The sequence below is a fragment of the Salminus brasiliensis genome, chromosome 15, assembly GCF_030463535.1.
Source record: "Salminus brasiliensis chromosome 15, fSalBra1.hap2, whole genome shotgun sequence".
NCBI lineage: Eukaryota > Metazoa > Chordata > Actinopteri > Characiformes > Bryconidae > Salminus > Salminus brasiliensis.
In genome coordinates this window covers 32,689,412-32,715,644 of record NC_132892.1, presented here as the reverse complement: position 1 = coordinate 32,715,644, position 26,233 = coordinate 32,689,412, and the positions used below count along the sequence as shown (strand labels likewise).

The 26,233-nt window shown below is 40.2% G+C and overlaps 3 protein-coding genes across 3 annotated transcripts; 2 read left to right on the top strand and 1 right to left on the bottom strand.

Moving 5' to 3' along the window:
• The first annotated feature begins 931 nt into the window (after window positions 1-931).
• On the top strand, window positions 932-4,821 carry LOC140535352 (GTPase IMAP family member 9-like). Its single transcript, XM_072656650.1, has 3 exons — window positions 932-957; window positions 2,438-2,485; window positions 3,275-4,821. The coding sequence occupies exons 1-3, from the start codon at window positions 945-947 to the stop codon at window positions 4,102-4,104; spliced, it is 891 nt and encodes a 296-aa protein (XP_072512751.1). The 5' UTR covers window positions 932-944; the 3' UTR covers window positions 4,105-4,821.
• On the bottom strand, window positions 4,614-13,985 carry LOC140535551 (GTPase IMAP family member 9-like). The gene is made up of 3 exons (XM_072656950.1): window positions 13,264-13,985; window positions 11,790-11,979; window positions 4,614-4,793 (listed from the first exon to the last, which is right to left on the bottom strand). Exons 1-3 carry the CDS (start codon window positions 13,977-13,979, stop codon window positions 4,614-4,616), a joined length of 1,086 nt encoding a protein of 361 aa, XP_072513051.1. The 5' UTR covers window positions 13,980-13,985.
• Window positions 13,986-16,252: 2,267 nt separating this feature from the next.
• On the top strand, window positions 16,253-22,043 carry LOC140535350 (GTPase IMAP family member 4-like). The gene is made up of 4 exons (XM_072656648.1): window positions 16,253-16,301; window positions 17,031-17,063; window positions 20,948-20,986; window positions 21,167-22,043. The coding sequence occupies exons 1-4, from the start codon at window positions 16,289-16,291 to the stop codon at window positions 21,997-21,999; spliced, it is 918 nt and encodes a 305-aa protein (XP_072512749.1). The 5' UTR covers window positions 16,253-16,288; the 3' UTR covers window positions 22,000-22,043.
• The last annotated feature ends 4,190 nt before the right edge of the window (window positions 22,044-26,233 follow it).

Sequence of the window (26,233 nt, the reverse complement as noted above, 5' to 3'; positions counted from 1 at the left end):
ACAGAGAGAGAGTTTTCCACTTAGAAAACAAATATGAGCCGAGTCTGAGCCCAATAGTGTAGCGTTGTGTCACCATTGACTGTACCAGTCCCTGCATACAGCTTTACACTCTGTAAACTGGCTTACAGGAAACTGTGGTCATTGCTTACTGAACAGCTGCACTTTGAAGATCTACAGCATAACAAGAGACGCTTGAACGTGCAGGACGTCTGCAAAGCAAAGTGCAGAAAGGGTAGAAAAGGTTTAGTTGCAAGTTGTGAAATCAGAACAACTGAGAAATCCCTGCAGACTCAAAGGGCAACTCAAAACAGTGAAAAAAGCCATTAAGTGCAAGTCCTTTATTTTGTTCAGGAGGAGGTCCTGTACAAGATAATCCACGTGCATAAGCAAGGAGAACATCATGGGAAAATAAGAATGCAGGATTAGACAACAACCCTGCAAGTCCTGGCAGACCACCAACCAAAAGGTTTGCCAGGACTTAGGGACAGGTGAGAGCCTTTTAAAGAGGGGGCGTCATTCTGCCAGTAAGGGTCGTTTTTGGGAAAAGGTTGTGGATGCCAAAAGAAGAAAGAAAACGAGAAGCTAGAACCAGAGCTGAAGTAGTAAAGTAAACACCTCTGAAATGTAACTTTTTGCGCTCTAAAAATTCTGTTACCACTTCTGCTGCTACACCATCCTTTTACACTTCGGAAAATGTATCTTGGGGGAGTCTCCCATCAACTCTACATAACAGGTGAAAATCTCTGTTTGAGATTTCTGTGTGTTAATCTTCCCAGGGCTACATATGCTTTTTCTTCAATTCGCATTTTGGCACTTTTTATTTTTCAGAGTCTGCTGACAGCGGCCACCACCAACTTCCTCCGTAGACTCAAACTGAGCAGGGAGGAAGCGTAGCCACCAGAAAGTCTAACAGTCTAACAAACAGAGAACAACAGAGAGGAACAATGAGCGAGTCAGGTGAGAATGTAGATTTTGAATCTTTAGACTTTATTATTATGTTGAATTTTATGAATAAAATTTTTAAATAAATGTAAATAAAACTTTTTGAAGATTTTTTATGTTTACTGAATTCATTTTCATTAAGAAAGACTAGCAAGGGATTTTCAAGAGAATCTGTCTTTACAAAAGTGTTGATCTGCGTTTGCATTTTTTGTAAAACCATCACATCATTTGTGACACTGGCTATTCAGTTACAGTGACATGCAAAAGTTTGGACAACCTGGTCACAATTTCTGTTGTCTTTAAGTGAGTAAAAGATCAACTGATCTCAAACCGACATCATTTTTTTTTACATTTTAAGCAAGCTTAGTGTATTATTATTGTTTTGTGCAATTTCAGAGTGAAAAAATTTGAGGAGTATTGGGCATTTTGAGAAATTTACGCTTTTAGATGACTCCTACTTTGGTAGACGTTCATGTTTATCCTTACAAAAGGCAGGCAACTCTTTTCTTTAAACCCTGTTCCCACAATTGGCATCTGTGGGCTCATCGAGAGTTGTATTGTCATGTGAGCAGTAAACAGGCAGAAATTCTTACTTAAGAAGTAAGTTAAGGACTATATGCATCATTAAAAAGAAAAGATATACATAAACAAATATAGACATATAGCGGTAGATATAAATAGGTGAATCTGTAACATTAGTGGTGTTGTGCAAATAGCATGACGGTAAAGTCATATGTAAAGGATTGCAACAGTAGTGTGGCAGCAGCAACAAATAGGCAGCTGCTTAGCCATAAATAATAGCTACAAAGCAGGAGAAGACTACCAGAGGCATTTTTAAGAGCCGTTTCCCCAGTTTGCAATGCAATTAAGAAATGGTAGTTAACAGGAACGTTGGAGGTCAAGTTGAGGTCTGGAAGACCAAGAAACATTCAGAGAGATCTGCTCATAGAATTGCCAGAAAAGCAAAGCAAAACTTCAATTTTTATTAGCAAACTCTGGAGAGGAGGTGCACTGTTCTACTGTGCAGTGTCTTCAGTGACTTCACTTTTTTGGATCCTCACAGTGTCTTGGATCCAGTGCAGTATTTTCAGTGACTTCTCTTTTTTGGATCTTCAAGGATTGATTGTTCTTTTGGCATGAAATTCATCTTTTACTCAAGAGATATTTAACAGGGGTGCCCAAACTTTTGTATGCCACCGTACACTGTAAAGGGCTACAAATTGTTCTATGAGTGAGACCATAGAAGAGCCACTTTTGGCTCCATAAAGACGTGCTGTTACAAAAATGAGTCTTTATGGAACCCAGAATAGTTCTTCTATGGCAGTTTAAAGAACCTTTTGTAGCACCATTATTTTTTAGAGTGTCAAATTCTGAAAATTATAGACAAGGGTCATCATATGTTCACTGACTGGGGCTTGAAATGATTATGTGATAGTGTTTGATTACCCAGAATTACTGAGATAACCTTATACTTGTTTATTAACTCTTACTGCAGTTCCTTTGCTTGACTATATGGGCAGAGACGTCGTGGCTCCCTCTTCTGGTGAGTTGAGATTTTGGTTGAGATTACGATTTTTTGTTTGTGTGCAAATATAAGTAGATAAATATGGGCTGGCCCAAGTTGTTATGGGGCCCTAAGCACCCCATACCACCACCTCAGCACCAGATGCTTCATCATTCCATAGGCTGCACTGTGTGTGTGTGTAACGTACCCACTATCATTAGCATTATTTGTAATTAGCTTATTATTGTCATACTGGCACCATTCTGGCTATAGTTTTTAGCCTTACAGGAGGAGCAAGTTTAAAAAATGTATTAATTTAATTAATAATTTTCACTTTTAAATACAGAGAGGTGTAGAAGTGCTCAGTAACATCAGCAGACAACACACTACATCTATAGTAAACAAGTTCATCAGTTTTTTTATTTTTAACAGATGTGCAAAAGTATGAGGACGGCACCTATAATCGTCAGGTTCCCTAACTCCGACCACCTCTGCATATTGCACAATCCCCTTTCTCCCTGGGCTAGCAAAGAGGAAGGCCTAAGGCCTAAATTTTCTTAGAGCCAACAGCTGGAATTGATAAACCTAGTATCAGTGCGCCAACTATGAAAATAAATTTAATAATTTTACCTGAGTAATACCGCTGTTTTTTTAAAATATGTATATTTTATCATGATATTTTGCTGTTCTTCGGAGCCCCCTAAGTGGCCACATAATTTGAGTATGCCTTGGGCCGAAAGTGTCACAAAAATGTCACAAAGTGATCCAAGAGCCAAACTAATAAACTCCTGTTAGAAAATGATGAATAAGATGTTTCTCGGTTCACAGAGTCTGAGCTGAGGATTGTCCTGGTGGGTAAAACTGGAGCAGGAAAGAGTGCCACTGGAAACACCATCCTGGGACGAGGGGTCTTTCTAGCCGAACGGTCACCTGCTGCAGTTACGCAGACATGCAAAAGCGGTCTTGCCGAAAATGTAGGCAGGAGAATCCACGTCATTGATACACCAGGAATCTTTGGATCATTAAACAGCCAAACAATAGAAGAACAGATAAATCAGTGCGTCTACATGTCCGTCCCGGGTCCTCACGCCTTCCTGCTGGTGATCAGTCTTGCTGTGAGGTTCACAGCAGAGGAGATAAATGCTGTGAAGTGGATTCAGGAGAACTTTGGAGAAGATGCTGCACGTTACACCCTTGTTCTCTTCACCCACGCTGATCAGCTGGGGTCCAAACCTTTGGATGTGTTTATCAACGAAAGTGAAGCTCTTCACCAGCTGATTCAGAGCTGTGAGGAAAGGTATCATGCCTTTAACAACCAGGAAACGAGGAACCACAGTCAGATCGCAGAGCTGCTGGAGAAAATCAACGCAATGGTGGGGAGGAACGGTGGACAGCACTACACTAATGAGATGTTTCTAAAAGCGCAGGAGGAGATCCTTAAAAATCAGAGAAGAAAACAAGTAGAAGTGATAAAAGAGGTTGTCCTGGGAACAGGAACAGCAATAGGCCTCGGGGGAATGGTGGCAGGAGGGGTGGTTTTTGGGATCACAGGAGCTGTAATGCTGCCTGTGGCCGGAGTTATAGCCGGAGGAGCACTTGCTGTGGGAACGGGGGCAAAGCTGATCTATGATAGATTTAGAAAGAGAAAAACTGAGTGAAAGTAGAAATGGCACAATAAGAGGCTGTTAATAGCTAACTGGCTGATAATAGTTATATTTAAAACATGAAAAAAATTATACATTATATTTTATTTTAAAATTTTATAAATATTGACAAAAGTTTGCTCTACTGAAGCTCAATTAATAAACAGATTATCAAAAATATAGAACTAAAATTTGTCTGTGCATACTAAATAGTGTACAAAAAATCATGCCCCACCATTAGAAGTGCCCTGGTTAGTGCAGTGAAGGAGTAAGGAAGTGCCCTGGTTAGTGCAGTGAAGGAGTAAGGAAGTGCCCTGGTTAGTGCAGTGAGGGAGTAAGGAAGTGCCCTGGTTAGTGCAGTAAGGAAGTTGTAGGAAGTGTCCTGGTTAGTGCAGTGAAGTAAGTAGGGAGTGCTCTGGTTAGTGCAGTAAGGAAGTTGTAGGAAGTGCCCTGGTTAGTGCAGTGAGGGAAGTGTAGGAAGTGCCCTGGTTAGTGCAGTGAGGGAAGTGTAGGAAGTGCCCTGGTTAGTGCAGTGAGTGCAGTGCCCTGGTTAGTGCAGTGAGGGAAGTGCCCTGGTTAGTGCAGTGAGGGAAGTAGGAAGTGCCCTGGTTAGTGCAGCGAGGAAAGTAGGAAGTGCCCTGGTTAGTGCCGTGAGGGAAGTAGGAAGTGCCCTGGTTAGTGCAGCGAGGGAAGTAGGAAGTGCCCTGAATGCAAAAATAACAATGAAAACAATGCCACTCAGTATTAAATTGATATTTTGATAAACTACTAGTAATGATAGATAATATTTAGATCATATTACATCCATACAGCTTATTGTCCAGTATGCACTTACTCATAGTAATGCATAGTATGCTTAATTTGTCCATCTGTGAACATAGAGCTGATGTGCCTTGGCAAAAAGGCAAGGATGTGCCTTGGGTGCTCCTTCCTGCAGCACGGGTTGTACAAGCCTGTCAAGAGTTCTAGCAAGGGTAACTGTTCCTGGTAGTTGTAAGGCCACTTTTGGTGAGAGCTGGCATCGACATAAAGTTGTCTGGTGAGCTGATGCACTGCATGTAGGTGCTGGTGCTCCATGGTGTGCCCTACTCTGGATGTGATTATTCCAGTTTCCATGAGTGTCCTGATCTCATATCTGAACATCAAATAAGCTGGAATGAACAGTGTTGCCAACTCTTCAGTAAGGAATGTAGCTAAGTTCATTTGTTTGTATTTGAAGCTGTAGAATAAAGGAATAAATTAATTTCTTAAGTTGATTCTTTTCTTTTTTGCCTTAGAAACAGGCAGTCACTTCTCAAAATAACTTTAATGCTTTGTCTAGACTCACATTACATAAATAATTTTTACATAAATTACATAAATCAATTTTGTCCTGTGTTGTTAAATGTTATATGTTATATGTTAGGCATATCAAATTTAATCAAAAGACTTTTAGTTTTCTCAAGTCAAATTCAGTTGTATTGTGTTTATTATAACTGTTGTTGTCGTCACAAAGTGGCTTTACACAAACAGTAATTAGTAAAAAACAGAAGTTATGTGACATCCAGAGTTTTATATCCTTTACAAAGTCTTGTTTAATCTAAATCTATCGTCAGGTTTGGCTGATGTATAGAGCTGTATGTCATCTGCATAACAATGGAAATTAACGTCATGTCTTCTTATAACTGAGCCAAGTGGTAACATGTATAATGTAAATAATAGAGGCCCTAGAATATAGCCTTGCAGAACTCTAATCTTACTTTTGTGTCATTATAAGATAAATATTTTATCTTTAAGAACTGATAGTGTTCAGTTAGATATGGTTTGAACCATGAGAGGGCTGTTCCTGTGATTCCAACTATTTTCTCTAATCTTTCTAGTAGAACTGTGTTGTCTATAAGGGCTGGAACTGCCACTCTATGCTCAACCCTTCTATCATGAGGTTTGCTGAGGCAGAAGCGGACATACTCGCAGGTAGTTTTATTTACAGATGCGTGAAATTAAGGCAAGACAGTATACAAAGAAACAAGAACAAGGGGACTTCTACACACTAAGCAGACAAATCCAAGAGCATAAACCTATCAAGACAGACTAAGACAAGAAAAACCTAAGGGCATAAACAAACAAAGTGACAACTGGTCTAACTAGGAAAAACTCAAGAACATAAACCAAGCGAGATAACTCAGACACTGACTAGATAAACATAGGCAGAAACTGAGTGACGTAACAAGGAGACACTGACTAGACACACATAAACTGAGCGAGGTAACAATGAGACACTGACTAGACACACATAAACTGAGCGAGGTAACTCAGACACTGACTAGATAAACAGACATAAACTGAGCGAGGTAACAATGAGACACTGACTAGACACACATAAACTGAGCGAGGTAACAATGAGACACTGACTAGCTAAACAGACATAAACTGAGCAACGTAACAATGAGACACTGACTAGATAAACACACATAAACTGAGCGAGGTAACTCAGACACTGACTAGATAAACAGACATAAACTGAGCGAGGTAACAATGAGACACTGACTAGATAAACACACATAAACTGAGCGAGGTAACAAGAAGACACTGACTAGCTAAACAGACATAAACTGAGCGAGGTAACAAGAAGACACTGACTAGCTAAACAGACATAAACTGAGAGAGGTAGCAATGAGACACTGACTAGACACACATAAACTGAGCGAGGTAACAATGAGACACTGACTAGACAAACATAAACTGAGCGAGGTAACAATGAGACACTGACTAGACACACATAAACTGAGCGAGGTAACAATGAGACACTGACTAGACACACATAAACTGAGCGAGGTAACAATGAGACACTGACTAGATAAACAGACATAAACTGAGCGAGGTAACTCAGACACTGACTAGATAAACAGATATAAACTGAGCGAGGTAACAATGAGACACTGACTAGCTAAACAGACATAAACTGAGCGAGGTAACAATGAGACACTGACTAGCTAAACAGACATAAACTGAGCGAGGTAACAATGAGACACTGACTAGCTAAACAGACATAAACTGAGCGAGGTAACAATGAGACACTGACTAGCTAAACAGACATAAACTGAGCGAGGTAACAATGAGACACTGACTAGCTAAACAGACAAACAAAGTGACAACTGGACTAACTAGGAAGAACTCAAGAACATAAACCAAGCGAGGTAACTCAGACACTGACTACATAAACATAGGCAGAAACTGAGTGAGGTAACAATGAGACACTGACTAGATAAACAGACATAAACTGAGCGAGGTAACAATGAGACACTGACTAGATAAACAGACATAACCTGAGAGAGGTAACAAGAAGACACTGACTAGCTAAACAGACATAAACTGAGCGAGGTAACAATGAGACACTGACTAGATAAACAGACATAAACTGAGCGAGGTAACAATGAGACACTGACTAGATAAACAGACATAAACCGAGCGAGGTAACAAGAAGACACTGACTAGCTAAACAGACATAAACCGAGAGAGGTAGCAATGAGACACTGACTAGCTAAACAGACATAAACCGAGAGAGGTAACAATGAGACACTGACTAGACACACATAAACTGAGCGAGGTAACAATGAGACACTGACTAGACACACATAAACTGAGCGAGGTAACAATGAGACACTGACTAGACACACATAAACTGAGCGAGGTAACAATGAGACACTGACTAGACACACATAAACTGAGCGAGGTAACAATGAGACACTGACTAGACACACATAAACTGAGCGAGGTAACAATGAGACACTGACTAGATAAACAGACATAAACTGAGCGAGGTAACAATGAGACACTGACTAGATAAACAGACATAAACTGAGCGAGGTAACAATGAGACACTGACTAGCTAAACAGACATAAACTGAGCGAGGTAAAAATGAGACACTGACTAGCTAAACAGACATAAACTGAGCGAGGTAACAATGAGACACTGACTAGATAAACAGACATAAACTGAGCGAGGTAACAATGAGACACTGACTAGATAAACAGACATAAACTGAGAGAGGTAACAAGAAGACACTGACTAGCTAAACAGACATAAACTGAGAGAGGTAACAAGAAGACACTGACTAGCTAAACAGACATAAACTGAGCGAGGTAGCAATGAGACACTGACTAGACACACATAAACTGAGCGAGGTAACAATGAGACACTGACTACACACAAACTGAGCGAGGTAACAATGAGACACTGACTAGATAAACAGACATAAACTGAGCGAGGTAACAATGAGACACTGACTAGATAAACAGACATAAACTGAGAGAGGTAACAATAACACAGACTAGATAAACAGACATAAACTGAGCGAGGTAACTCAGACACTGACTAGCTAAACAGACATAAACTGAGCAAGGTAACAATGAGACACTGACTAGCTAAACAGACATAAACTGAGCAAGGTAACAATGAGACACTGACTAGATAAACAGACATAAACTGAGCGAGGTAACAATGAGACACTGACTAGCTAAACAGACATAAACTGAGCGAGGTAACAATGAGACACTGACTAGCTAAACAGACATAAACTGAGAGAGGTAACAAGAAGACACTGACTAGCTAAACAGACATAAACTGAGCGAGGTAACAATGAGACACTGACTAGCTAAACAGACATAAACTGAGAGAGGTAACAAGAAGACACTGACTAGCTAAACAGACATAAACTGAGAGAGGTAACAATGAGACACTGACTAGACACACATAAACTGAGCGAGGTAACAATGAGACACTGACTAGCTAAACAGACATAAACTGAGAGAGGTAACAAGAAGACACTGACTAGCTAAACAGACATAAACTGAGAGAGGTAGCAATGAGACACTGACTAGACACACATAAACTGAGCGAGGTAACAATGAGGCACTGACTAGACACACATAAACTGAGCGAGGTAACAATGAGACACTGACTAGACACACATAAACTGAGCGAGGTAACAATGAGACACTGACTAGATAAACAGACACAAACTGAGCAAGGTAACAATGAGAAAGTGACTAGATAAACAGACAAACTGAGAGAGGTAACAAGAAGACACTGACTAGACAGACTAACTGAGAGAGGTAACAATGAGACAGTGAGTAGATAAACAGACATATAACAGCAGAAATTTCAGTTGCAATCATGATACATTTTATTACAATCAAAAGTACAGTGTGGAAAGAGTCTTGTTGTACAAGAATTGTACAGTTTCCATATGTGGGAGGTCAATCGTATAGCCCAAATGTAATCATAAGGGGTTAAATATTTTGGACATAGTATATGGTATTCAAAATTCAAGATTTCATGAAATAAAATTGTTTTGAAAGAAAAGTTTGCTTTATAAAATGTCAATATATTTAAAAGAAATATTTTGCATGATTTGTTTGCCAATATTATGTTTGTAAATATTAGGTATGAAAAAACTACACAGACATAAGTGTAAAGTATAAAGTAAATATTTAAAAATGTAAAAAAAGAAATTATGAAAAATAATAAAAATTAAAATTAGGGATGTGCCTGGGAGGGATGGGATGTGTCCGGGGGGATGGGATGTGTCCGGGGGGATAGGATGTGCCCGGGGGGATGGGATGTGCCCGGGGGGATGGGATGTGTCCAGGGGCATGGGATGTGTCTGGGGGGATGGGATGTGTCTGGGGGATAGGATGTGTCTGGGGGGATAGGATGTGTCCAGGGGGGTAGGATGTGTCTGGGGGGATAGGGAGGTGCATGGGGGATGGGATGTGTCCGGGGGGATAAGATGTGTCCAGGGGGATAGGAGGTGCATGGGGGGATGGGATGTGTCCGGGGGGAAAGGATGTGTAACAATGAGACACTGACTAGCTAAACAGACATAAACTGAGCGAGGTAAAAATGAGACACTGACTAGCTAAACAGACATAAACTGAGCGAGGTAACAATGAGACACTGACTAGATAAACAGACATAAACTGAGCGAGGTAACAATGAGACACTGACTAGATAAACAGACATAAACTGAGAGAGGTAACAAGAAGACACTGACTAGCTAAACAGACATAAACTGAGAGAGGTAACAAGAAGACACTGACTAGCTAAACAGACATAAACTGAGCGAGGTAGCAATGAGACACTGACTAGACACACATAAACTGAGCGAGGTAACAATGAGACACTGACTACACACAAACTGAGCGAGGTAACAATGAGACACTGACTAGATAAACAGACATAAACTGAGCGAGGTAACAATGAGACACTGACTAGATAAACAGACATAAACTGAGAGAGGTAACAATAACACAGACTAGATAAACAGACATAAACTGAGCGAGGTAACTCAGACACTGACTAGCTAAACAGACATAAACTGAGCAAGGTAACAATGAGACACTGACTAGCTAAACAGACATAAACTGAGAGAGGTAACAATAACACAGACTAGATAAACAGACATAAACTGAGCGAGGTAACTCAGACACTGACTAGCTAAACAGACATAAACTGAGCAAGGTAACAATGAGACACTGACTAGCTAAACAGACATAAACTGAGCGAGGTAACAATGAGACACTGACTAGATAAACAGACATAAACTGAGCGAGGTAACAATGAGACACTGACTAGATAAACAGACATAAACTGAGAGAGGTAACAATAACACAGACTAGATAAACAGACATAAACTGAGCGAGGTAACTCAGACACTGACTAGCTAAACAGACATAAACTGAGCAAGGTAACAATGAGACACTGACTAGCTAAACAGACATAAACTGAGCAAGGTAACAATGAGACACTGACTAGATAAACAGACATAAACTGAGCGAGGTAACAATGAGACACTGACTAGCTAAACAGACATAAACTGAGCGAGGTAACAATGAGACACTGACTAGCTAAACAGACATAAACTGAGAGAGGTAACAAGAAGACACTGACTAGCTAAACAGACATAAACTGAGCGAGGTAACAATGAGACACTGACTAGCTAAACAGACATAAACTGAGAGAGGTAACAAGAAGACACTGACTAGCTAAACAGACATAAACTGAGAGAGGTAACAATGAGACACTGACTAGACACACATAAACTGAGCGAGGTAACAATGAGACACTGACTAGACACACATAAACTGAGCGAGGTAACAATGAGACACTGACTAGATAAACAGACACAAACTGAGCAAGGTAACAATGAGAAAGTGACTAGATAAACAGACAAACTGAGAGAGGTAACAAGAAGACACTGACTAGACAGACTAACTGAGAGAGGTAACAATGAGACAGTGAGTAGATAAACAGACATATAACAGCAGAAATTTCAGTTGCAATCATGATACATTTTATTACAATCAAAAGTACAGTGTGGAAAGAGTCTTGTTGTACAAGAATTGTACAGTTTCCATATGTGGGAGGTCAATCGTATAGCCCAAATGTAATCATAAGGGGTTAAATATTTTGGACATAGTATATGGTATTCAAAATTCAAGATTTCATGAAATAAAATTGTTTTGAAAGAAAAGTTTGCTTTATAAAATGTCAATATATTTAAAAGAAATATTTTGCATGATTTGTTTGCCAATATTATGTTTGTAAATATTAGGTATGAAAAAACTACACAGACATAAGTGTAAAGTATAAAGTAAATATTTAAAAATGTAAAAAAAGAAATTATGAAAAATAATAAAAATTAAAATTAGGGATGTGCCTGGGAGGGATGGGATGTGTCCGGGGGGATGGGATGTGTCCGGGGGGATAGGATGTGCCCGGGGGGATGGGATGTGCCCGGGGGGATGGGATGTGTCCAGGGGCATGGGATGTGTCTGGGGGGATGGGATGTGTCTGGGGGATAGGATGTGTCTGGGGGGATAGGATGTGTCCAGGGGGGTAGGATGTGTCTGGGGGGATAGGGAGGTGCATGGGGGATGGGATGTGTCCGGGGGGATAAGATGTGTCCAGGGGGATAGGAGGTGCATGGGGGGATGGGATGTGTCCGGGGGGAAAGGATGTGTCCAGGGGGATAGGATGTGTCTGGGGGGATAAGATGTGTCCAGGGGGATAGGATGTGTCCGGGGGGATAGGAGGTGCATGGGGGGATGGAATGTGTCCAGGGGGGTAGGCTGTGTCCAGGGGGATAGGATGTGTCCAGGGGGATAGAATATGTCTGGGGGGATAGACTGTGTCCAGGGGGATGGGATGTGTCCAGGGAGATAGGATGTGTCCAGGGGATAGAATGTGTCCTGGGAGATAGGATGTGTCCAGGGGATAGGATGTGTCCAGGGGGATAGGATGTGTCCGGGGGGATAGGATGTGTCCAGGCGGATAGGATGTGTCCAGGCGGATAGGATGTGTCCAGGCGGATAGGATGTGTCCGTGGGAATAGGATGTGTCCAGGGGGATAAGATGTGTCCAGGAAGATAGGATGTTTGCGGGGGATAGGATGTGTTCCGGGGGCTAGAATGTGTCCGGGGGGATAGGATGTGTCCAGGGGGATGGGATGTGTCCAGGGGGATGGGATGTGTTTGGAGGGGATAGGATGTGTCTGGGAGGGATAGAATGTGTCCGGGGGGATAAGATGTGTCCAGGGGGATAGAATGTGTTTGGGGGGATAGGCTATGTCCGGGGGATGGGATGTGCCTGGGGGGGTGGGATTCAGATGAGAGGGACAGGAAGTGGAGCATTAACTAAAATTCTGGTGATGCTGTCCTCTGGTGGCCGGAATGGGAAGTGTCCTGGGGCAGATCTCTTTGAGAATCCCTGTCATTATGATTGAATTACAAGCTTTACACACTGTTCATTATATTTATATGTGAGATAAGAGCCCTCTAAATAACAACTCTCCACCTGCTGGATGTATGAATTTAGTACTGGTATTAATAACTCAGACTTAATGCCCTCTAAGTCTCCTTTTGTAAAGCCTGATCGGAACACTAGCGAAGCCTATTCCTGCTCCTAGAACAAATGCAACAGTAGGTGTAATTGCGGATAATAACCGAATTCCAGTCGTAACTTCCACTAGTCCTAAAACACATCCCACAACAAACCCAACTCCAAATGTTTTGGCAAATTCGGCTTCTCTGAAGGCTATTTTTGTTGCATTTATAAGAGTTCCAAAAAGACCTGCTGTGAGCTTCTCTTCTCTCTCTTCATTTCTCATTATGTCCCTTATTATCCTTTTATACCTGATCTTCCTCAGCTCTCTCTTTACCTTATACTTTAATCTAATGACTGCCTCTCTCAGCTCCTCCCACCTCTTTAGACTTTCCTCCTCCTCCTCCTCCTCTTTAAGCTTCCTCTTTTCTTCTTCTTCTTCCAGCTTCTTCTGAATTGCCTGGTACATCTCACTGGTGTAATATGTGCTGGATAAAGCATCCGCCTTCTCCAGAAGCTCCAAGACTTGACAGCGGTTCTCCACGTCTTCATTATCAAAGAGATGATATCTGCCCTCACAATCTTCAACAAGCTGTTTCAGCAGCTCATCATCTTCCACATACTGCTCCACTGATGCTGCCCTTAGCATGTCTGCATGAGTGAAGAGTACGACAGTGTGTTTTAAGGCTGCTTCTCCAAAGTTCTTCTGAATCCAATACACAGCGTCCTGCTCCTCATCGGTGTACCTGACTCCCAGTCTGATCACCAGCAGGAACACATGAGGGCCGGGAGCAGACAGATACACACTTTGCTCTATTTCAGCTCTCAGCTGATCTTCTGGCAGTGATGTGTGAAGGAGGCCTGGAGTGTCCACCACCGAGATCTTCCTGCCGCCCACTGTTCCCTCACATTTCTCACAGATCCTGGTCACAGACATAGATGATACGTCTACTCTGAATTCCTGTCTTCCCAGGATGGTGTTTCCTGCTGCACTCTTTCCTGATCCAGTCTTTCCCAGCAGCACCATCCGCAGATCGGAACCTGCACGTTAAAACAAAGACCACCTTCAAATCAGCTTAGTTACACTGGAATGGGTGAAACCATTCCATCATGGCTCTCCAACTGTTCTAATTCTACATTTTTAAAAATCCAAAAATCTCACTCTCTGAAGCTGTGAGTCCCGTCTAGCCAGACTGCATTCTTCTCTCTAAACCTTCTGACAAGTTGCAGAACCGGTGAGAAGGACTAAGGGCTGGAGGTGTGGTTTCCTGTATTACTCAGGTGTAGCATTTCTGGGCATTTGAACTTTTTGCTGTTTATTTTTATGCTTTTTTTAGATAATTAACTGGCTCATCATTTCCACTCATTTCCACTCACTTCTACGTTGGCCCCATATGTGGATGCCCATCAGGGTCAGTGATTGGACCAGGAGAGGTTAAACATGGGCCCTATCTGGGTTGTGCACTGCACACTGGTGCCTAGATGGGAACCATATGAGACATGGAGAAAGTGGGCTGACAAATGGGGCCCAATTTTGGAAGATCAACTGGGTCCCAGTAAAAACGTATGTACAAACCCACTCAGAGCCTCCAGGCCCACCTGGAACCCACCTTGCCTACATTCCACCTATGTGAGCCCCACTGCATTCTTCTCTGTAAACCTTCTGACCAGTTGCAGAAGGATTCAGGGCTGACGTGTGGTTTACTGTATTACTGATGGGCATTTGAACATGTTGCTGTTTATTGTTATGCTAAATTTGTTAAAAATGACATTACATAATCACTTATCTGAGATTCTCAGGCGGATTCTCCAATATAGCTCACCATCAAATACTGTAATATTTTAGTATTACAGTAGAAATGTAGATTGATTGCTTGATCGTTTCATGATTGAACAGTTTCCCCTCAAGATCAAACTCAGAAATGTCCAGATCAGCTGATTTAGGAAGTTGATTTGTCACAGCCCTTCCTTACTCACCAACTGCAGCCATTTCTCTCTCCCTTCGTCTTCTTCTCAGTTGAAGTGCTGTCGCCTCGTTTATTAGACGGGAGATAAGTCTGCGATCTTCTCCAGACGTCTGAGCAGTTATTCTTTATAGTGTAGACAATCTTTAAGGTCTAGTGGAGGTGTTTCTGACACGCCCATTGGTTCAAATGTCAGAAATGACTTTCTGATCAACTCAACCAGCTCTTTTAAACTGAAAGTATGCATTCACACACACACACACACACACACACACATACTGTGTCGACAAGCTAAAATATTATAGTTATGTTGATTATGGATATCCTGTATGTATCGTAAATGGTAACAGAGGTGCTGTACATGCTTAGACTAGACCACCCCTCCTCCCCCCTCCCCCCCCCCAAGCCAGGTTCATTTGACTAGTGTGATCAGGGAACCGTGCTTGACCCCTGCTTAAAGAGGTGAGCTCGGGCATGATTCAATTGAACTGGGGCTAATGGTGGCTCAGCATGGAACTGGACCATGATGTAAACGTAACTGATCCTCAAGGAACTTTTGGAGGTTCTTCAATTAGAAATTGTGGAGGAATGTCTTAAGATGCTTTAGGAACCCTTTAAGAAAAGGCTTTCAGAAGAAAAAGGTTCCTTGAAGGTTCCTCAAAGCACCTTAAGAAGTCGGTTCAGTTCAATTTTATTCATATAGATTTTTCACAAAGAATGTCGTCACAAAGCAGATGTACAGAGATCCGGGTCCGAGCCTCTTTAGAGGAAGCCAGTGGCAACAGTGGCAAGGAGAAGCTCCCTCGGGTCGAGAGGAAGAAACCTTGAGAGAAACCAAGACTCAAAATGGGAACCTGACCTTCGCAGGTCGACAGTGGATAATAATAAAAAATTAAAACAATAACAGATTTTGAGTTTTTTTTCTAGTTAAAAAAAACATTCCTCCCAATGCAAAAAACAAATAGGACTTTAAATTCATAACAATTTCTAAAAATTTGTTATTTAAAGAACCACCAAAATCAAAGTTGTTTTTATTAAAGAAAAGAAATGAAACTCTGAGTTACTGTAGGTTTTTCAGAGAAATGCAGATTTCAGCACATGCCTGGAATGACTGTGCTTCTGCTGGTCTCTCACTTTCAGTTCTCAGATATTCAGTGTATTGTTTTGATTGTTTCGGCAATATTAGGTTCTGTTGTAAGGTTCATGACCTGTAGTTATGCTGACCACTGCAGAAATAATCTTCCCACAAACCTTCTGATTGGTCACTGGAAATATCAGCAGTGGCAGATCCTTTATTAAAAGGATATAGAACTTCTGAAGCTGTGTACAGATCTGTGGATAACATCATAGGTGATTTACAGCTACATAAAAAATGGGGGATTATGGTGAGTATGTACAAATGTTTAACTTTCAAATAGAATATATATATATATATTTGTTTTTCTTTTTGTTTATTAGAAAACATAAACCTTGTTTAAATAGTATTCGATTGCATAATCTACTCTTTGTATACCCTGAAGATGAAACCGAAGCATTTTGGGAATGTAGACATAAAACTAAACATCATGGTCATGCAAAAGCCTTGTATCTCCATTTTTGCTGTTTTTCACTTTTCTCCATAATATAAATCTTGCAGTTTTCTTTCTATTGAATTTCAAGATGACAAATAGAAATGCTCAAACATTACTTAAAATGTATTCTTTTTTTACACTGACTTCCATTAAAAGTAAAGAAGTAAAGTTTTTTATGTATTGTTAACATTTTGGAGATACAAGATTTTTGTGTGACAATAACAATATTTGTGTTAATATATTACAGGAAACCATATTATAGACTAACACCAAAACAGTAGATGTGTTACATGTGATAAAGGTGTTTTGTCTATTTTTCTCATTTAAATAGTAAACTAATTAGCATATTTCCTGTTTCCTGTTTTTTTCAGTTATTAATGTTAATTTTATTATTAACTTCTTTCCGGTCCATTTCAGAAACTTCACAGCTTTGTATATAATAACCTGAAGAATTATACAGGACTAACAAGTTGTCAGTTTTGTACGTTGGTCCGCTGCTAAATGTATTTGACTAAAGTTTCAGAGGTTTTGGTTCTCTTACAGAGCGCTTTGACAACGGAGCTGATGAATCATCTGGTGAGTAGGAAATATTATTTGGTCCTTGTGTCCCAATCAGGGTATCGGGCCTGTTTTTATTGTAAGATTAGGAAAAACAATCTGACGACAAAAGATTTGCTCAAACTCTCAACAGTTTAGTAGAGTGTTAATAGATCTTGAGGGTCAAAGGTTAGGGATATGTACAGTGTTATTAGTTTACTTGCCAGTACGTGTACTTTTCACCAGTAAGACCAAGTCCTGTTAATCACTGGCCAAATTATATGTGATTCAGGTGAAATTCTGAGTGAAAATTAAGTCATATCCTGTGGAGAGGACTGAATATTATCACTTCAGGAAAATCTTTGTTATATAGAAATGTCAGCTTTACAGGAAAACGCCTTCTTAACTTGGAAGTCAAAGTAAAAAAAATAATTTCGAGTCATTTTTGTGCTTTTCTCTTGGACCAGTTTGAACTGACAGAATTACATTATGTCAAAAAAAAGTGATAAATGGCAAAAAAAAAAAAAAAGAAGAATGAGTTACTTCTAATTGGAACTGTCTACTCAATATCTCCCCTTTTAAGCAGGGAAATGGACACACTGATTGTAATCAAGCATTTAGAGACTCCATAGGCCAAATCAGTAACTACAGTCTGATCACTTTGGAATTGATTTTATTCATGGAATGAAAGTAGTTGTTGTCAAGTAGATTTTATCACATCCAGCAGCTTTGTTTTCCATGTCTTTTCTAAAAGTGCTTATTGTTTATTTATTTTATCATATGCCACCATCATATTCACTAAAGTGTTAGGCCATGCAGTGTTTTATCTATCTTAACATTGTGGGCCCTATTTTAACAATCTTTTGGCGAGCCATCAACCAGGGCTTGATTTAAGGCGTGTCGGTGTGTCTTCAGTAGCACAACAACAGGAAAAGTGCCCCTTGCTCAGCTCTATTAATTAATCACGGGTGTGTTTTTTTAGGTGTAATGTGCTGTAATAAACCAATCAGTGTGTCTCTTGTGTTGACAATTCACTGCCAAGATAGCAACGAACGAATGTCTGACTGTTGACGAACATCTGCCTAGGCTGTTTTTAGTCTGTGGAGCTCCTCCTGTGTCTTCCAATGCAGAGATACACAGCAATACGCCAAAAACTGACCTGAACACCCCTCATTTTGAGACCATCGCACCCATGGGTGTAGATATATTCGCTATTTAAACAACAGGCGAAAGGCATGAAAATACACCGTTGGTGGGGTGTAAGATAGAGTAGTATTGCATATCAACAAATTTGCCTTGCTTGTTCTATTCTACACCAAATGTCTTCTAAAGCAAGTTATTTTTTAAAATTCAATAATCAAGATTCAGGAGTTACACTGTACTTCTTACTTCTTACTTTGCAGTTCCTTCATTTTCCGACATTTTTCATTTCAGAAAGAAATTTCAAAGAAATTATTTTTTTGCAGTTTCTTCATTTACCGACAATCTTATAAATATCAATTTAAAAAGAGATAAATAAAGTAAGGATGATACAAATATTTATATATATATACAGTGGGGAAAAAAGTATTTAGTTACATTTACATTTACGGCATTTAGCAGACGCTCTTATCCAGAGCGACTTACAAAGTGCTTTGCTATTTACCCAAGAAAACCTCAGCTAGTTAGAATAGACTAATACAAAAGATACCTCCAAGCTTAGACATTGCTAAACACAAGACAATAAGGCGACCATAGAACTATTCGTCCAAGTACTCTCTGAAGAGGTGGGTCTTCAGTCTGCGTTTGAAGACAGCGAGCGACTCGGCCGTTCGGACATCCAGGGGCAGCTCGTTCCACCACTTTGACCCCAAGTAAAAAAGCAAGCACACTGATTTCTGAGTGGCTCCACACCTAATTTATCAAGATTGGAGGCACTTGGCTCCTCCTCTGCAATTCACACTTCTAGCTGGCCTGAAACTACACCTGAATCAGCACCTCAATCAACTAGTGAGCACCAAGCTTCTATGTTAACCTTAAGACAAGAGTGTTAGCAGAATCTAGTTAGAAGTATATTTAAAACCAGCCTACCTTACAAGCTAAAGATGACCCCAAGTAAAAAAGCAAGCACACTGATTTCTGAGTGGCTCCACACCTAATTTATCAAGATTGGAGGCACTTGGCTCCTCCTCTGCAATTCACACTTCTAGCTGGCCTGAAACTACACCTGAATCAGCACCTCAATCAACTAGTGAGCACCAAGCTTCTATGTTAACCTTAAGACAAGAGTGTTAGCAGAATCTAGTTAGAAGTATATTTAAAACCAGCCTACCTTACAAGCTAAAGATGACCCCAAGTAAAAAAGCAAGCATACAGTTAGTCACCAATTGTGCAAGTTCTCCCACTTAAAAAGATGAGAGAGGCTGTAATTGACATCATAGGTAGACCTCAACTATGAGAGACAAAATGAGAAAAAAAAATTCAGAAAATCACATTGTCTGATTTTTAAACAATTTATTTGCAAATAATGGTGGAAAATAAGTATTTGGTCAATAACAAAAGTTCATCTCAATACTTTGTTATATATCCTTTATTGGCAATGACAGAGGTCAAACGTTTTCTGTAAGTCTTCACAAGGTTGGCACACACCGTTGCTGGTATGTTGGCCCATTCCTCCATGCAGATCTCCTCTAGAGCAGTGATGTTTTGGGGCTGTCGGCGGGCAACACGTACTTTCAACCCCCCAATGGTTTTCTATGGGGTTGAGATCTGGAGACTGGCTTGGCCACTCCAGGACCTTGAAATGCTTCTTACGAAGCCACTCCTTTGTTGCCCTGGCAGTGTGCTTGGGATCATTGTTATGCTGAAAGACCCAGCCACGTTTTATCTTCAATGCCCTTGCTGATGGAAAGAGGTTTGCACTCAAAATCTCACAATACATGTACACAGACCAGTCGTCCTAGTCCCTTTGCAGAGAAACAGCCCCAAAGCATGATGTTGCCACCCCCATGCTTCACAGTTGGTATGGTGTACGGGTATACGAGTTGTTGTTCTACTTTGGTTTCATCTGACCATAAGACATTCTCCCAATACTTTTCCGGAACATCCAAATGCTCTCTAGCAAACTTCAGACGAGCCGGATATGTACAGGCTTAAGCAGGGGAACACGTCTGGCACTGCAAGATCCGAGTCCCTGGCGGCGTAGTGTGTTACTGACGGTAGTCTTTGTAACGTTGGTCCCAGCTTTCTGCAGGTCATTCACTAGGTCCCCCCGTGTGGTTCTGGGATTTTTGCTCACTGTTCTTGTGATCATTTTGGCCCCACAGGCTGAGATCTTGCGTGGAGCCCCTGATTGAGGGAGATTAGCAGTGGTCCTGTAGGTCTCCCATTTTCTGATTATTGCTCCCACAGTAGATTTCTTCACACCAAGCTGCTGCCTATTGCAGATTCAGTCTTCCCAGCCTGGTGCAGGTCTACAGTTCTGTTTCTGGTGTCCTTCGACAGCTATTTGGTCTTCACCATAGTGGAGTTTGGAGTGTGACTGTTTGAGGTTGTGGGCAGGTGTCTTTTATACTGTTAACCAGTTCAAACAGGTGCCATTAATATAAATAAATAAAATCATACAGGTAATGAGTAGAGGACAGAGATGCCTCTTAAAGAAGAAGTTACAGGTCTGTGACAGCCAGAAATCTTGCTTGTTTGTAGGTGACCAAATACTTATTTTCCACCATTATTTGCAAATAAATTATTTAAAAATCAGACAATGCGATTTTCAGATTTTTTTTCTCATTTTGTCTCTCATAGTTGCGGTCTACCTATGATGTCAATTACAGGCCCCCACTGTACATATATATATATATATATATATATATATATATATATATATATATATATATATATATAAAGAATGCTGTATAGTAAATATAAAAATGCTTTCGTTTCAGGTTGCTTGCATTTCCCCGACAAACAAAAAGCCTCATCCAGTGAGTATGATACTATATTTCTTTATTTTAAAAAACTGCAATCATTTATGTACAGTAATGTGATGTTCATTTGAGCACTCCAGTACTGCAGGTGGTGCTACATCAGCAGAACCACTTTTGCTTCCATGAAGAACCAGGAATAAACTGTTGCCTTTTCTTTGGATATTTGTTGATGTACAGAGTCTGAGCTGAGAATTGTTCTTCTGGGTAAAACCGGTGCTGGGAAGAGTGCCACTGGAAACACCATCCTGGGTACAAATGTATTCAAATCGGAGTTTTCATCCTCAGCGGTCACAGACAAGTGCAGAAAAGCGAGTCAGGGCCTTGGAGGTAGGAAGATTACAGTGATAGACACACCCGGGATTTTCGGAACTCCACGACTCCCCAAAAACCAAGAAGGAAAGCCCAAAAATAAAACAAGCTTCCAAATAAAAGACTGCATCCGCAGGTCGCTTCCTGGCCCCCATGTGTTCCTGCTGGTGATCAGACCAGGGAGATTCACACCTGAGGAGCAAAACGCTGTGAAGTGGATTCAGGAGAACTTTGGAAAGGAAGCCTCGCTCTACACCATCGTTCTGTTCACCTGCACTGACCAGCTGAAGGGGAAACCTTTGGAGGAGTATGTCAGCGAAAGCGTCAATCTTCTGCAGTGCATCGACAGCTGCGGGGGCAGATACCATGGACTCAGCAATGAGGACACTGGGAACCGTGCTCAGGTCACAGAGCTGCTGGAGAAGATTGACGCAGTGGTGAAGAGGAACAAAGGGAAGCACTATACTAATGAGATGTTTCAGAAGGTCCAGAGAAGTATTCAGATCATGAAAGTGGCCAAAGACATTGCCCTGGGAGCAGGAATGGCCGTGGGTGGGGCAGGAGCTGTGGCTGCAGGTGTGGTGCTTGCTACAGAGACTGCAATCCTCCTGTCAGCTTCAGTGGTGGCTGCTGGTGCTGCAGTTGCAGTGGGAGCAGGAGCAAAGATGATTTATGATAACATAACTGAAAAAGATCAATAATTTTACACATAACACAATATCATTCAGAGAATAATGGATACATTTTACTCATCATTTATACGCCGTTTTTTGTTGTGTGATAAATTGTTGTATGTTACAGATTCATTTCTTTATCTGCTCTTAAATAAATAAATGTTATAATACAAATATTTATCCTTTCATTTTTCATTAAAAATGCTATTACCAGCATATACACTTTTCTGAACAGTCTGTGAGTCAAAAACTCCCTAATTAACACACCTGTGTGAGTGTGAATATATACATATATAAAAACACATACACACACACACACACATGTTTATTTATCTAAACATATATACACATACACACACACATATATATATATATATATATATATATATATATATATTTATATAAACATATATACACATACACATATATATGTGTGTGTGTATGTGTGTATGTATATATATATAAATATATATAAATATGTGTGTGTATGTATATTTATTTAAATATGTATGTATATATGTGTGTATGTGTCTATGTGTTGGAGGGGTTGGAGGTGTAGTCTTAATGGGATCTGTGGGATACTCCTTGTTCTTAGGAGCATAAGCAGCACAGGATACTGGCCTGTATATGCCGTATACACTATAATTATTCTGAATTATTAAAGATATTACAAAAAAATGTATTAAAACATTTATTTCATATTTTTACCCGTTTTCTTCCCAATTTAGATCGCCAATTACCCAGTCTATACGAATTTCCCCTCCCCCAATCACATACGCCCACTCTGACACATGCACAGCCAGCCACGCCTCTTTTTCCAACTGCAACGTCACCAGGCAACCAATCAACACACCTTTACATGCCGTATACCTGGCTCTGACGCACTGGCGCCGCACTAGAGCGATGTGGGGGGGTCACCATCTACCCACCCTAGAGAAAGCAAGGCCAATTGCGCCCTCTGATGGCTAGCAGCGTAATCGGGATACAAATGATGACATTTACGACAGTTTGTTTACCCAACCCATTTTCTTTAATAAGCCAGTCAGTGACAAAAGAAGACCTCAAACATCTGGATGCACAGTTCATTTAATCAAGCACTGCATCAACGCCATCCTTAACTCCATTCACAATTTTCCCTGGAGTCTTGATAAGGCCTTTGCACCCCGCCACAAAGCCTCCAGCCACTGGCTTTGTTATCACATCTACAATTGCCTCCATCGTTTCCTCACTGGAGTTGGCGTTCTCCATGTCGGCAATTCCGCCCTCCACTCCCTCCAGGACTCCTTTGCCGATGTTCACTGTGGTGTCTACCACGGCTTTCGCCACACCTACAGTACCCCCGACGAAACCTGCCGCCACAGCACCGACTGCTTTGAAGAAGTCCATGTTTGCTGTGGAGGAACAGATTCTGTTATAGAAGGACTCAATACTGAATACCATGAGCAGTCCAGGAATTTCCAGATCGTGAAGAATCCAGGAGTGGACATTAGTCTAGAAGTGGGGAATTCATGTCCAGAAACTGTCTGGACAGCTCTAGTAAGCTCAGCTCAGACCAGCAACATCGGCTGTTTTAAACACCCCCCGGTCAATTCCCAGCAGAGCCCGTCGGCTCCATTAAGGCCTTGCAGACCACAGCCGTCAGAAACCATTTTTTCTCGAGCAAGGGCTGAAGGTATTGAGTTGTGGGAGTCAGGAATGGAAGCCTGGACTTGCTGGCTGTCCCTGGCCGTTAAAGCTATCTGAAATGGTCAGGCTTTGTCAGGGATGGTGTGAGCAAGGCAAGCTTTACAGTTTATAAGCTCTGATAGATACCAAACCCAGCCCAACTTTACAGGAGAAGGTTTATTAAAAAACCTAATTAACTTTCAATGGAAGTCAATGTCATTTTGGAGCGTTTCTATTGGTCATCATGAAATTCTGCCAGATTCATATTATGGAGAAAAATTAATAACAGCGAAAATGGAGATACAAGGTTCTAACATATTTAGGGTGTTTTTACTCTTTTCTCTCCCACAACGTTATTCCTAATTATGCAAATTAGGCGATGACATCATTTAGCGACTTCTAGGACAGCCAACAGCTACTTTCCTTATTGAGGAGTTGGCAACACTGCCCCCTCCCACCTTCCTCTACTGTGGTCAGCCTGTTGCAATAAACATATTTATTAATAATGTATATTTTTATCATGAGTACATACTGTGTACCTACAGAACTACAGTACTACAGTCGATGTTAAACTGAAATTATATCTCAGTCAGTAAAAACTGTTTATGGTCAAAGTTGAATATATATATATATATACTTTTTTGTTTTTAATTTTACGTTAATATCTGCACCGAGTTGAATTCGGTGCCTTATATAACATGAAGCATTCTGATTCAGATTAGGATATTACCAGCTAAAAAAACTAATTTAATACAACATATAGAGATAAAAAATATATAAAAGTAAATAAGAAATAATATAAAACATATAGAAGTATTAATACATAAGAAAATGATTTCCTTTAATCTGCTTTATGATTGAAAATGCAAATCATGAAAATGATTCACTTTCTTATGTATTATATATATATATAAATATAAAATACATAAGAACATAAATAATTTCCTTTGATCTGCAGTTTTCAACATGCTCTGATTGCTTCCAGGGTTGGTTGATTTAGCCTCATTTATTGTAATATCTAAAAACAGTTCTTATTTCTAAAATTGAATAAGGGTAGACTCCTTACCCTTCGTCTTTCTTCAAAGTCAAATAAAATCTTGTCAACAAAACGATAATGTATTACATCCATAACAAAGGTTCTTTTATTTGTACTAATTCCACTAATTATCTACATTGAACACAAAGCTTCTATCCTGATCTCGTCTCAGAGGGCAGTACCTACCTGTAGCAGCTGCTGATGGCGAATGTGGGTTGGTAGAGCAGTGGGTACAGCTCAGTGCGTGAGAGTACACTGAAAAAGGTTGATGGTGCGGGGTGTTATAGAACTCTACAGACCCTCAGTGGTGAAGTCCAGTGATCCAGCCCCCTGGTTTGTTGGCCTACATTAAAAACCAAAAGTGAAACTACTCTCCTTCACCTCAAAAAACAAGGCCGTTACCTCTGCATGCAGATGAGTCAGCTAACTAAAATCCTTTGTAGAAGAGATGAAGAACCTTTTAATGGTTTTAAGAAATTGATCTAAATGTTATTGATATAGATGTTATATGATATATATATTTTTTTCTTTTTATTTTTTTTATTTTTTTAGGTTAATACCTGCACTAAGATGAATTATAATATAAGCATTAAGAAAGCTGATTCAGATTAGAATATGGACATAAAAAACACAATAAATAAACTATATAGAGATGAGGAATATATAAAAATAAACAACAAATACTATATAAGTATAATTATAAATATAAAAACATGGCTTTAATCGTCTGTTTTCAATATGCTCTGACTGCTTACAAGGTTGGCTGATTTAGTCCCATTTACCATCATTTCTGAAACAGCAACCCCTTTGTAACACGATAGCAACTGCCTAGGAACTACCTAGCAACCCACCCTATAGAAACCATCTGAAATAACAATATGATCATATAACAGCTATCATATAACCCTAACCCTAACCCTAGTACAGCACTCATCAAGCAAGCACTAGGTAACACTGTAGCCATCAACTAGCAACCATTTTGTAGCCTGGGTTACCATAGCAACTGCCTACATAAACCCTTGTAGCCACTAATTGACCCCACACTAGTTGAACCCCACTGGAAAACCATTGCACCAACATGGCAACACCATAGCAACCACCTACATACCATTCAGCAGCACTATAGCATCTAACTGGAACACCATCGCAAACCAACTAGCAGATACATAGCAACTACTGGAAAACCATTGCATCCACGTAGCAACACCATAGCAACCATCTAGCAAAAAAGACACTATTAACCACAATTCTGCAGTTTAGCTGTGCAACTATGCTGTATTATATATATATATATATATATATATATACTGTATATATTTATATATATATATATACTGTATATATATTATCAATATTGTAGATCAGCTGAATCTAATAATTATCCTATATTAATTATTAATATTAACCACTATTATATGATTAGTATATTATGATTATGATCAGAGCAGTTCAACAGTTTAGATGGTTTGGTAACTTTTTTTATCAATAATTAATAAATAGTTCTGATCAGAGGAGGACGGGTCGGGTCCCCCTTGTGAGTCTTGGTTCCTCCCAAGGTTT